At 29.3% G+C, this 13,880-nt stretch overlaps 1 protein-coding gene and 1 long non-coding RNA gene across 2 annotated transcripts; one reads left to right on the forward strand and one right to left on the reverse strand.

The window, feature by feature from the left end:
- Nucleotides 1–4,366: 4,366 nt before the first annotated feature.
- Nucleotides 4,367–6,208, reverse strand: LOC149889885 (uncharacterized). Its single transcript, XR_016451905.1, has 2 exons — nucleotides 5,979–6,208; nucleotides 4,367–5,692 (listed from the first exon to the last, which is right to left on the reverse strand). It is a non-coding gene; the product is annotated as an uncharacterized LOC149889885 (long non-coding RNA).
- A 3,026-nt stretch (nucleotides 6,209–9,234) lies between these two features.
- LOC145183535 (26S proteasome non-ATPase regulatory subunit 8-like) lies at nucleotides 9,235–13,229 on the forward strand. Its single transcript, XM_090084336.1, has 9 exons — nucleotides 9,235–9,582; nucleotides 9,785–9,854; nucleotides 10,031–10,133; nucleotides 10,523–10,616; nucleotides 10,713–10,784; nucleotides 12,285–12,311; nucleotides 12,412–12,485; nucleotides 12,734–12,845; nucleotides 13,017–13,229. The coding sequence occupies exons 1-9, from the start codon at nucleotides 9,472–9,474 to the stop codon at nucleotides 13,146–13,148; spliced, it is 795 nt and encodes a 264-aa protein (XP_089940462.1). The 5' UTR covers nucleotides 9,235–9,471; the 3' UTR covers nucleotides 13,149–13,229.
- Nucleotides 13,230–13,880: the final 651 nt, after the last annotated feature.

Raw genomic sequence — 13,880 nt, forward strand, 5'->3', positions numbered from 1 at the left:
AAATAGGAACTAATATCATGGACCTATAAGAGATGAACGTGCAACCTATTGTTTTACATCAAAGAGGCCGCAGAAATCAGCGAGCCATGCGAGTTTCTGACAAATTCTAAATTTTCACCCGTCAACAAAAAAATCTACTAAAATGGCTGCCCACAGTTTTAAAACAGAAACTCTGATCACGTGGTATTAGTTTAAACTTTTATAGCATTTGTTTAATAAGACTGTTCACACCTATCCAAAAATGGTCCCAACCTCAATTTTGAGGACCAAAAAACGACCGATGGGGCATTAATCTGCATGGTCTCAGGTATCACCAGATGTAAAAATTAAAATCTAATCTCTATAGCCAAAGGAGAAAAACACATTTAAAGTTTTATAGCACTTTGCGCTACTGATCGCACTTGGAGCCCCGTTGTAAATCTCTTTTGTTTTTTTTTTCACTTTTGGGTTATGGAGTTTTTAAAAAAAATCAAAAACTCTTTACATATATGTGTTGGTTATAACCTGACAAAAAATCAGCTCTCTAACTCTTGTGGTTTGTGTACAGGGACCTAAAGTATAGGGTATGGTACTAAAAGCCTTTTTAAAAAGAGACAACGGATGCTTTACGTTTTTATTCTGACCTTATTATCGACTAAGAAAGTTTCAAAATTTAATAGAATGAAGCCTCGACATGTATCTTTCAGGCAAAAAAAATAGAAGCAAGATATCTTTTATCTGTGCAAAGATATAGCTCTTAAAGTAGGAATCTCGCCTTTGAAAAAACGGCTAAAATATAGCAGCTTTTTGTGGTTTTTATGCTTTTTAAAGATTCAAACTTACATCAAATAACTAATTTAGTAACAATATCATGTGACTAGTGGATGTGGGATTCTATGGTTGTTAGACTTCACATTTGTGTGTACTTTGTCTGCAAAAAAAATGCTTTTTTTGTCCAGGTTTGTATAAAATATGGGGTAGAAAACACATAGTTTCTTTTGTACCTTGCCCATTGAGTACTGAAGATTGAATGCAAGACTTCTGTTGATTGCTCACTAAAAATGCCCAATGCTATTAACTTTAGAGCAATAAATTCAGGAACATAGTAGAACACTCCATTGGCTTTTGGGGTGACTGAAACTGAGGGTTGAAGATATGAGTTCTTAAAGTCTTTGATATGGTAGACATATGCATTATTTAATGTCCTTCCGAAACAGGAGCTAAGAACACTTAAAATTTTGGAATGTTTTCACAAAAACAAGCATATGGTTTGCCTTTTCTCTTTCAACAATTCTTTGCAAAACATCGATATTCTTTAAAAGCCTATGACAATCATTTGCAACAAACTCTCCACCATAATAAGGTTGTAATTTCAATTTCAGAAGTAATGGCCAATCTTTGCCTTAAGGCCATATCTTTAGCATTGATTTGTAAAGATGATTTACAATTCCAAGGAGAAGATGAATTCCATTGGGGGAATAAACTCAATAACTTGTTTGATATCTCCTTGGTCAAACAATGGGTTATGAACAACATTATGAAAATCCTTTGCGCACATTTTTCCATTCCCTTACTCAATGAATGCTTTGTATAGCATCCTAATGGATCTGAAGTTTCTTGGAGTTCCCTGTCCTTTGAGGTCACTAGATTTAACATCACACCAACAGCAAGGGTGTTTGCTGTTGGTGTGATGTTACACTCAAGCTGAACTTGAGGAAAGGTCCTCCACCATCAATACCTAGTTTGATGAGAGGCGGTGAAGTGATTGCTCTAATTCTGAGAATTGAGTTATAAAAATCCCCTAAACTCTTGAAGTGAACAACCTTCGCCAAATAATCAGTTTTTGTTGATGGCCTTGTAAGTGAGATTTTGGAAACTTTGAATAAACTTTCAACTTTTCGACCAGCCATTGTAAAATTTCCCCTAAATTTTGTTTCAATAATTTTTGAATTTTTAGTCTTGTTTAATGTTACAGCCAGCTCTTGCATCTTTTTATTTGAAAGACCAGTATTGATTTGAACTTGAACCATGTCCAAAGTAGTTAGAGAAGTTCTTGATATGCACTGAGCTCTGGAGGGATCTGGGGTAATAGTTAAAGCTTTACCACTCTCTCTGCTCAACCTAATTGTGCCCTGTGGAGAGGATACCTTTTGAGTTATTACAGAGGACGCAATTTTTTCAGTAGTCCTGGAATCAGTTGCTATCATTTTCTTTAAGTTTTCAAACTTAACGGTTTGTGAACAATCATGTGTTTTTCCACTTTTGACTACACTGAGACAGTTTGAGCATAGATTATCAAAGCTACTTGATGATTCTCTCAAATCTTGATCGGTTGAAAAAGTGAGCTTTGTAGAATGTCCTTTTAGTTGGCCAATCTGGCAATTTGAAAAAATTACAAGAATCAAATCCTCTGGTCTGTGGTCTAATAACCACTTTGTTATTACTAGGGAAGATGCAAGTTTCTATCTCCTTTGCCATGCTTTTGTACTATTGCTCTGCAAGAATTGCATATGCCCAATGGAACTCTATCATCCTTAAAATCAATGGAATTTCCAGAAAAGGTACCGAGAATTCTTTCCTTGGTGAAATTAGAAATATGCCTGTCACAGTTTGAAAAACAGAAGTAGCATACAGATTGCCGACAATCTCGTTGAGTTTTTCTTTTTATATGGCATTTCAGTGATTAAAAAACTGATCTTTGAAAAATAACTTCAGTACAAGCTTTTGGTGATAAAAAATGTTTTTGGTTGTTTAGGCTGCTGACTGCTTAAATGTAATTTATTTGATGTTGTGGCTTTTCCGGGAAAATAAGAAACACTTGTTTTCACATTTTTAGATAGGAGAACAAGCTTGGTCAAAAAAATAGAAGATTTTAGGAGATACTCCAATACAAGAAAAAAAGCACATCAAAGTTATACATATTTGATTTATATAAAAAAACTAATAATTACCAATTAATTTTGAATTTACAATTCTAAAGTATTTTTAACAATATGAAAAAAAGTTTTCATTATATCCAATATTTGGTCAACAAAACAACAAAGCAAACCTGTGGGTTTAACAACTAAGATATAAAGAGGTTTTTATGTGTTTTAAATTCAGAACAATTAGAAAAAATGCCTCTAACTATGTGTTTTCTACCCCATATTTTATACAAACCTGGACAAAAAAAGCACTCTTTTTGCAGACAAAGTACACACAAATGTGAAGTCTAACAACCATAGAATCCCACATCCACTAGTCACATGATATTGTTACTAAATTAGTTAAGTGATGTAAGTTTGAATCTTTAAAAAGCATAAAAACCACAAAAAGCTGCTATATTTTAGCCGTTTTTTCAAAGGCGAGATTCCTACTTTAAGAGCTATATCTTTGCACAGATAAAAGATATCTTGCTTCTATTTTTTTTGCCTGAAAGATACATGTCGAGGCTTCATTCTATTAAATTTTGAAACTTTCTTAGTCGATAATAAGGTCAGAATAAAAACGTAAAGCATCCGTTGTCTCTTTTTAAAAAGGCTTTTAGTACCATACCCTATACTTTAGGTCCCTGTACACAAACCACAAGAGTTAGAGAGCTGATTTTTTGTCAGGTTATAACCAACACATATATGTAAAGAGTTTTTGATTTTTTTTAAAAACTCCATAACCCAAAAGTGAAAAAAAAAAACAAAAGAGATTTACAACGGGGCTCCAAGTGCGATCAGTAGCGCAAAGTGCTATAAAACTTTAAATGTGTTTTTCTCCTTTGGCTATAGAGATTAGATTTTAATTTTTACATCTGGTGATACCTGAGACCATGCAGATTAATGCCCCATCGGTCGTTATATCGCTCTCAAAATTGAGGTTGGGACCATTTTTGGATAGGTGTGTGTTCAGGATAAAGTAACTGCTTCACGCGTTGACAAATTACTAAACAAATTACACAAAGGTAAAGGAAATTAGTTGTCGGCACGAACAGATTCTCATCATTTTTCTAAGATAAACATTTGTAAATTTGGGAACTTTTTTCGTGTAAACAAAGTTCCGTCAATAATAAAATAGACCTGTAAGGATAATTTTTAAATGACTAAAAAAAGTATAGCGAAATAAAAAAAAAGCTTAAATAAAATTTTTAGTCAAGGTCTGGTTTCATTCAACTCCTTGGTCCTTTAATCACCAGGCTTAATTTTGTGTATTTTTTGAGTATTTTTTCCGATATGTTGCCATTTTTTGCCTCAACTACTCTATAAGCTCCAAAATATATATTCCACTATGTATTATTTTTTTAGTAGGTGTATTTTCTAATGGGATTTTTTATAATTCATTTGATAATGCAAAACCTTATAAAAAGTTATTCAAATTTACAATTATCTTGCAAAATGCGGCCTGATATTTCATGTTTTCGTTTTTCTTATTTCATATATTATTTCATCTGTTATAAAAGGCACACAATAACCCATTTGTTTTTGTCAAATAAAACTTAGTTTATATATAGCTGGTAAATCATGTTATGTTAAAATTAAATACTTAGTTATTCTTGCGGTTTGCCATAAATTGGCTTTGCTAAATTCTTTAAAATTGTGACAAATTTTTTTTTTCTTTATTGTTTTTACATTCATTTCATCCTTAACTGTATATATTTCTGTTGTTAAACATAAAAATAGAAAGTTCTATAATATTTATAAACTAGAAGTCTACAGCAATATAGTAAATGGAGTAGTTCCCTGGATATGAAACCAAAATGCTCTAGGTAGCTACAAAACTAGTTGCTATTTTGTATTATTTACTATATCTCTAGCTATACATGTACTAAAGTAGTTAAATAAATGATCGTTATTTCTAAGAGTGTTAAGAATTTCTAGCTATATAAAATTAAGCTTAAAACATGATTCTATTGCCGTTTTCTTGAATAACTGAAAGGAAGTTGATGTGACTGGTTAGACGAGACCAAATATTTTCGACGAATCCGACAGACTTTCATATAATTTAATTTCTATTGTTTAAAACAAAAGATTTGTAACAATGCGCAACGAGCATGGTTCGCAAAAAAAACAATAGGTTGCACGTCCATCTCTTATAGGTCCCTGCTACTATTAAATAGCACTACTATTTTTAGGCCTTGCGTTTGAAAATCTTATTACTCTGGTGACGATGTTTACATGACGTAAAATCACCCTTTACATTTAAAAGTTTTTTAAAAAAACAAAAAATTTCGAAATGAACAACCAAAAAATCAGCTTTGTTTTTCTTCAAAATCAGAATAGGTATTCATAAAAATATGTAAAACCTGTATTTCTTCTCTTACAAAAACTTTAAATGTTCTCTCTTGGGTGCTGCTTCTCATACGTTCTTTGGTGCTGCTTCTCATACTTTCTTTGGTTTGGATATTTTCAATAGTACTGTTGGTACATTTTTTATGATTGTTTGATGTTTATAATTTGGGTCGTTATTCATTTCTGAAATATTAACCTTCTTGGGTCTTTTTTTTGTTCAGCTGAAGGGATTATTTCAAACTCCATATTGGAAGACGGAAAGGGACTTTCTTGATGTTCACTGGTCGAATGAGGTAAAATTGCGTTACTTTTATCCTTCTTGCGACAGTACTCAACCATCGATAATACAAATATTATAAGAGAGAATAAAACCGCGACGCATGATAGAACAAACGGTCCTCGTTCCATCTTTACATCATCGATCTTAATATAGATGATCGTTCCAGTCAAAAATATCACTGAAAAATCAATAAACAGAAATAAAAATTCAAAGTGTTTATAATTTACAACTAAAGTAAAATCATTGTGTTTCAACACATTTCATAGTTAAATTTCTCAATTACTTACTACTGATTTATGCCAAAAACAAACACAATAGTTTTTTAAACTAAATCACCATGTCTTATCTTTATAGCAAAAACGGGGTACAAGAAAACTAAGCTTAAAAGGCTAGAAGATTTCAACTTGAAATGGAAGTTTGATTAAAAATGACTAAGTTTCACAAAAATATGTCCTTTAAATTACCATTAAATATCGAAGCGAAGTTACAAATTTGATATAAACGTCGAGACCATATCGTGCCGATGGAACTAAATAACATTATATCCGAAACAACACTCGACGCTATCAACCAACGAAGATAGTATACATGTGGATGAGACTCCCATAAATTGGTGAATTTTGTGAACACATTTACAAACAAACCCATAGATACATTTTGCAAAACCACGCATATAATGCTAATTAAAATTAACGAAATTCTTTTACATTCTAATATCATTCTGTATTTAAGTCAAAAGAGTTAGGCGCTATTAACGTAAGACAAGACAATATTTGATTTTTATTTTGAATAAAATCCTCTTGTCCATCAAAAATTTGAAGTGTTTACCTTAGCTTATTTTAAATTATCATAACCTCTTCTTTAACATAACTTTTTAAGCTTGAATCTGGTAATTTTTCTGTTTCTTTTCGCTGACTTACAGTTTGAGAAAAAATAAAGTACACAAAATGCTATAAAAACGGTGATTTAATAAAATACCGATAAAAACGGTGATTTAATAAAATACCGGTAGAAAATTCTTATTGATAAATTTTTTTATTGAGAAATATGTTTATTTTGTTTTGATAATTTTAATCCTTCTATTTTCCATTTTTAAAATTTTCTATTTTTAGCATAATTAAGTAATGTTTTTAAGTCATTCCTCAAAATGCCAAAAATGAGAAAAGTAATGGCATAAAAATGCCAATAGTTATCTCAACTTTTGAAATGCAATTTCTCCTTTTCACTATTTTTTTATTCTTAAAAAAAAATTGATTATTATGACAATGTTAGGGAGTTACGTCATTAAGTATATTGAATAAATATTTTTAAATTCCTTATAGGGCTCTTTAGCTTTATATGGTTCACACTTATCTAGAATTGAAAATAATTACTCTTAAGAGTACCAGAAAAAAATTTTGGAGGGAACATTTTGCACACCTTCCTGAAGAGAAAAATTAAAAAATAGAAATCTATTATGACCTTCCGAGTAAAAAAAAATTGATTTGAAATTTATGGTATTAAGCTAAATTTGTTAAAGCAGCCAAATCATTTTTTCGCCTTCTGGCTGATCAGAAAAACAAAAATTATATAGTTAATCATTATTGAATTCTTTTCGACCACTAATTAAAGCAATTTATTCAATAAGATTTTCATAAAGTTTTATTCCAAAAAAGTTCAAGTAGATAATTTTATAAAACAATTGAAATTCTTAACACATTTCAGATAAAATTCCTAACATACAATAATGTGTACAAACAAATACTGATTATTCAGTCATATGATAAAGGTTTTTCCATTTGGATTCTAGAATTTTTCAAGAGGAATCATGAATTGTTTGCTGTAATAATCAACAAGACCTTGCTACAGATTTCGTAAATATTTTGGGTAATCCACAGGTCTCTTGTATCTTTCCAAGTGTGCCCTGAAGCTTTAATGAAGTTTTTTCTGTAGCCTGCTCACTGTACTTCCCAAGAGATTCCTTTCTACAACCAATAGTCTTTAATGTGAAAGAAAACAGCATGGACCTTTGGAAACACACTTGAGTTTGACAGAGCAAGGAATAGGTTTTGAAATTGTGTGATTTTTTCTGTACAGTCAGAGTGCAATTATTTCCAAAGCAAGAGTACCCAACTGCATTAAATTTGCTGATTAAATTTGTAAATGAAAGGAAAAAGGTTTTGAAGAATATTAACATTTCTCAGAAGTTTTCGACATTAATTGCACATTCAAAAGTGGCTCATGAAGCTCATGATTTAAGTTATAACTAAAAAAACTTTATTTAGTTATAACTTAAATTAACACTAGCATTTAAAAAAAATATTTTTTATATAATTTGCTTACATCATTTTTATTGTCTGCTTGCACAAGTATCTTTGTCTGCTTACATAAGTATCTCGTCTGCTTGCACAAGTACCTTCTTAGTATTACTAAATTGTGATCTATCATACTATCTTAATTTACTTTTCAAAATGAGCACTAACAGTTTCAAAACTAAATCAATTAAAAGCATATATTTATAAGTAATATAACTGTTTTTGTATGAAAGCTTTTAGGAGACCTAAAAGAATTGTTCTCAAAAAAAAAAAGATAAGAAAGTTTTTATAGTAAGTTTACTTGAATTCATGTTGAACAAAGCAACTTTCACTGGTAACGATTTCAAGTTTTTTGCAAAAGGTTTTTGGTAGTAAAGCAAGAAAAGGATTTTCAGAGCGGATTTTTTGCAAAAGGCATTGAATGTTTTCATATTTGTGCAAAACTTTTTTTATTTTGATAAAGAAATTTTTGATAAGGTTGCAATCTAAGAATTAGTGGAAACACTTCACGTATATATGTTGGGCTGAAATACATTGCAGTATAAAAACCTTTTTTTTGCAATATAAGATATCTGCATATTCCTTAAAATATGATGGAAAATATTGTTTAAAATGTTACGGTGATAGCTAAAAAATGTTTTTTTTTAAAAGAACATTAGTCCCTTAATTTAACAGATAAAAATACAAATAATAGAAGATAAAAGTTATTTTAAACGGTTTTTTTTATTTATTACATCAATCTTCAATAAAATTATTGATGCAAATACTATTGACTCGGTTCCGTGAAGATCGAGAAAGGCCGTATACAATATTATAATCCAATTTTCTATGGCAATACTTTTTTCTGTTACGTAATTGATTGAAATTATATAGTTTGGATATATTGGTTATATATAATGAATATTTATGGTTTGGTGCACCTAAATTTTCGAGCTGCTCGACGTTGCGTGACTTCATCTTTATGGTTAAACATGACTTTCAAAATTGTTTAATGATCTAAAATAATAAAAATGTATAATCTAGCCTGTTTAAAAATATACAATCTAGCCTGTTTAAAAGCAGTATAAGTATGCTTTAATAAGGTCGTGTTGAAAAATTGATATTTTATATTAACAACCTAGAATACATAAACAAAGTCGCTTTTTTTAGTTGTCACCAATTAAGTTTCTTCCACAGTAAAATTGGCTGTATATTAATATATCGATATATTTACATATTTAAACATTGTAGTATATTCTGACATACTTTATTTACATGTAAACATGATTTCATATGCTAAATTAATCTTTGGTTTATTCAGATGACTTCCAGAAATCTAATTTGAAGCCAAAAACCTTTATGGTTATAACAGTTTTAACGTCGTATTGTTTTAACGAAAATAACACGGAAGAAAAACGAAACTTTTTCGGCTGGCATAAAATGACCTGAGTTCGTTTCTCAACCGTTTTAAGTGGTTAACATACCACGACGTTGTCTCGTAATTGTCAACGGTATTATTATAAATCTATTATAACTTAATATAGTTGTTGAGGCACCTACCAAGACGTAATACGGAGCGTCTGCCATCAAGCAACAAATAAAAGGGAAAACTTTTTTATTCGTTGCTTGATGATATAAACACAGGTGAAAAAGCATAACTCTGTATTTTTAGACAGAAATTTAAATGGCAACTTCTCTTAGCTCAGTCTTACCAATTTACCAGACTTTAATAAAAGAATGGGCAGAAAAGCCTGTAAATCTTGAAAAAGTTGGTAAACTTTTGACCAATATGAAGGTAAATCTGAAATTTTGGTATTCTGTTCTAAGCGCTTAGTGGCTTCTTATGGAAATATCTATCTTTTAAAAATAAAATTAAAAATGCTTTTTCATCTAAAAACTCTAACAAGGTTTCTTTATTGCTGCTACATCTTCGAAGTACATATGTGTAATATTTTAGTTATTCATGTGTAGAACTATTTCTATACTTTGTTTTATAGCTTGCTTTGACTGAGCTGCAATTTATCCCAACAGGAACAGTTCCATCACCTCAAGAATTAGTTGTAGCACGTTAGTTTTTTCAAATGCTTTTTTTTTAAACAACAAAGAGTCAAGTTTTTTTAGTTGATAGGTATTTTACTATTATGACTGCTATTATAATTAGTTTGCCATTATGATTAGTTTTATGATATATAGTCAAAACTGTTATTACTTTTTAAATTTTTATTGGTGTTTTTGTTTTATAGGAGATGTATTAGAAATTGGAGTACATTGGAGTGTTGCTAAGAAAGATATTCCCTCATTTGAACGTTATATGTCACAGTTAAAATGCTATTATTTTGACTATAGGTAAGGATTTCTATTTAAAAGCTTTAAAATTGAATTCTTGCCTTCCAGTAGTTTTTATTAACTATGCTGTTTTCTGCAATTATGCTGATTTTAAAAATAATTTCTCACTGTAAAAATATTGAAAGCTTATTGCTATCCTTTTAAGGAGGCAGTTTTTTATATTTTTGTTTTAAAAAATGCAATATGTGTGTGTGCAAGTATTTATAATGAAAATTTAAAGTACTCAGTATCTATATGTGTGTATCTCTCTCTCTATTATATATATATATATATATATATATATATATATATATATATATATATATATATATATATATATATATATATATATATATATATATATATATATATATATATATATATATATATGTGTGTGTGTGTGTGTGTAGTGGAATTGTTGCTCAGTCACCTTACATGTATCAGTTGCTTGGTCTTAATCTAATGAGTTTTCTTGCACAAAATCGACTTGCAGAGTTTCATACAGTATGTAATAGTATATTTCTAAAGTACTTTTTTTTTTTTTAATTTCTTAAATTTTTTAAGTTATGCCTTAGACAAATTGAATCCTGTTTTATATAGGAATTAGAGCTATTGCCTGCCAAAGAGCTTCACGACAATGTATATTTAAGATGTCCTGTTCAACTGGAGCAGGTTAGTTTATTTTGAAATTTTTAATTATATGGTTAGCTTAAGTTTTTGAGAATTCACTTGTTTTTATCATGGTCTACTTAATAACATATTGTAAAAGACTTTTGTCTAAAGTATACAACCTTAGTAAATATTATGATAAAAGGTCTTCAGTTAAGTATGAGGAAAATATAAAAGCAATAGACAATTATTACAAGATTTGTCCTCATAAAAATGCTTTGACAGGTGTGTTTGAGAAAAGTTAATCAGTCTGTGTCCTTTGAATGTTAATATTTATAGAAGAAATAAACAACAAAAATGGCTATAGAAGAAATAAACAAAGACATACCAGGTAAGTTACAAAAAAGAATGAGCAAATAAATAAAAAATTTGTTGAGTACAGAAAAGGAATTCAAGTGCAATGAAGAATTTAATATAAGTGAAACAGAAGATAGCTATGATCTTGAAAAAACTGATGGTATTACTACAGTAGTGGGCCAGTCAAACTTCTGCAGCTGTATCATATCAACATGTTACAGCTGCAGAAGTTTGACAAGCCCACTATTGTAGTAGTACCATCACAATTACATTCAAATTTTTTGAATAATTTTCTTGAACAATTACAAACTGATCCCTTTAAAGGATTCCAGGCAATTTTCAGGCAATGAAAGGTGTTGTTAAAGATGTATCAGCAACTCAAGTTTCTGAATGGTGAAACCTTGTGATGTCGCATTGTGTTTTTTTCCAAAGAAAAAAGAAAAAAATATAATATGTTTAAGCCACACAGAAATTGTAGAATTTCAGTCAAGATTTTCTGAGGGAAAAATATTTTTGTAGAACTATGTATATATAATTTTAGATGATAAACTAAGATATGAACTTTCACTTTGTCACAGATTATAGCAAAATACATATGATAAAAATGTAAATTTTAAAAATGATTTGAATAGCAATATTTCCAAAAAATTAACCTTGTGTTCTTAAAAAAGAATAGAATCCATAATTTAAATACTGTATTTGCCAAGATTTAAGTGTGTAAATTGAAACTTTTAGCTGTTTAGAATGGATCAAAAATATTTCTAAACAACACAAAAAGAAAAAGTATTATTTTGTGCAGATTACACCTCAACTTATACATTTTTGTAAACCTTAAACTACTCTTTCCTGTTAAAAATAGGTCAACTTGTAAATAAGGTTTACTTATACACCAGAATACAATATATATTTGTTTATTTTTTTTTAAACTAGGGGTTAAGTTTTTTTAGAACATGTTCTTTACATATACAGCAATTAAGATAACAAGCTAATTGATAATAATAAGCTCGTAAAAACTTCAGCCAAATTAATAATACTAATATAGATCACTCAAATACTTGTAAGTTTGTAAGAATTTTTGTGTAATGGGAAGTGCTCCTTGTACAGTTCGAACATCTTTGATAGGTTGAGATAATCTGGGGGTACAACTTCCTTGTGTTATGCAAATTTCTCATTATTGTACTTTATTAAAATTTGTACTTGTTTTAGTACTTGATGGAGGGCAACTATAATAAGGTATTAATATGATTTTGTTTCTTATTCTGCTAACTTCTGGAAATGATTCTTCATGATCAACTCAAAATTGATTTATTCTCATATTTGAAATATTTAACAGGTGTTTCTGAGCAAAGGCAATGTTCCTGCTGAAAGTTATCATTTTTTCATAAATATTCTTTTGGATACATTAAGGTATTTAAAATTTTTTTAACATGAATATCATGATCATCACTTTTTTGACCTATGATCCCTAAACTATTCAAAAAATTTTTTGCACTTTGGGGTCAACTATAAAGATGGTTTAAAAACCAGTGAGTGAGAACAAACATATTTTTTTACATTAGTTTGCGCTTATACTTTATGGTTGACACCTATACTTGCTTTAACAGTTTACGAAATAAAGTTTAGATAAAAGTTATTTTCAAACTATTATTTCAAAGGGATGAGGTTGCTGCATGCATTGAAAAGTCTTACAACCATATTTCAAGCAAAGAAGCATGTCGAATGCTCTTCTTTGAAAAAGATGCTGATTTATCAAACTATGCTGCTTCAGTAAGATAGTTTCTTTCTTTTAAGAGAGGAAATAATAAATGCTAATGATTTGAATTGATTCTTTATCAAAATATTCTCTCATAATAATTATCTTTTTTGCTACAAACATTATAACATATGAAACTTATTTTTTATAGAAAGTAGTTTTAAAAATTTATTTTCTGTTTTTAGCGAAATTGGGAAAAAGATTTAACAAAGAACTACTTTTTTGAAACAAAGCAGCAAACAAGCCGTGAAATACCATCAGTTAAGCTAATCGAGCAATATCTTGGATATGCTAAAGAGTTGGAGAGGATAGTCTAGCTGTTTTTAAAAACTTTTAGTTTATATTAGTTCATATTTTAATAGTTTACCATTAGAATATATCTTTCTTTTCTTAATTTATATTTATGGTTTTTTTTTTTTATTATATTTACTTTTGTCGGGATGAATTTTTGTTTTAAGGTTTAAAAAATCCATAAGAGATTTTTTTTCAATGCAGTTTTTTTGTAGATTTATCATTTTAAACAAAAGGAAACACCTAATTGCAGGTGAAATGCTACTTGCAAATGAAATGTTTCTTGCTGGTGAAATATTTAAAACAAAATTATATTTTGTTTTCTCAGTTTTGTTTTATGAAATTTTATGTGGCGATTATAAAACCGCAGTACTAAAACTAAATTTAGAACTTTAGATTACTTGCACATGATAAATAACTTAAAAGATGACCAAGAGATAACTTAAGAGAAAAGTTAAGATTCTCAAATAAATGCAGCATAGTTAGATGATGTTTAACTGAATTGATATTTGAAGCAAAGTTTTAAGTTTAGCATGCTTAACATTACTGGTCTAATTTAGCTCAGATTATATGCATACTTTTATTGCAAAAAGCATTGACAATAATCTTACAGAAAATTGCAGAGAGAATGCAAAGGTTCATTTAGTACCAACCACATTTTTAGATTTCTTTTTAAATGATTTAAGTTTTGATTGAAATCTTCATTTACTTTAATGTGAAAAAATTCAGGGTTTTTATTATTGTAATATTTCTCATAT

This window comes from Hydra viridissima, unplaced genomic scaffold (genome assembly GCF_058129835.1).
Source record: "Hydra viridissima isolate aposymbiotic clone 2 unplaced genomic scaffold, HvirCarnegie_v1 scaffold_4, whole genome shotgun sequence".
NCBI classification, from domain to species: domain Eukaryota; kingdom Metazoa; phylum Cnidaria; class Hydrozoa; order Anthoathecata; family Hydridae; genus Hydra; species Hydra viridissima.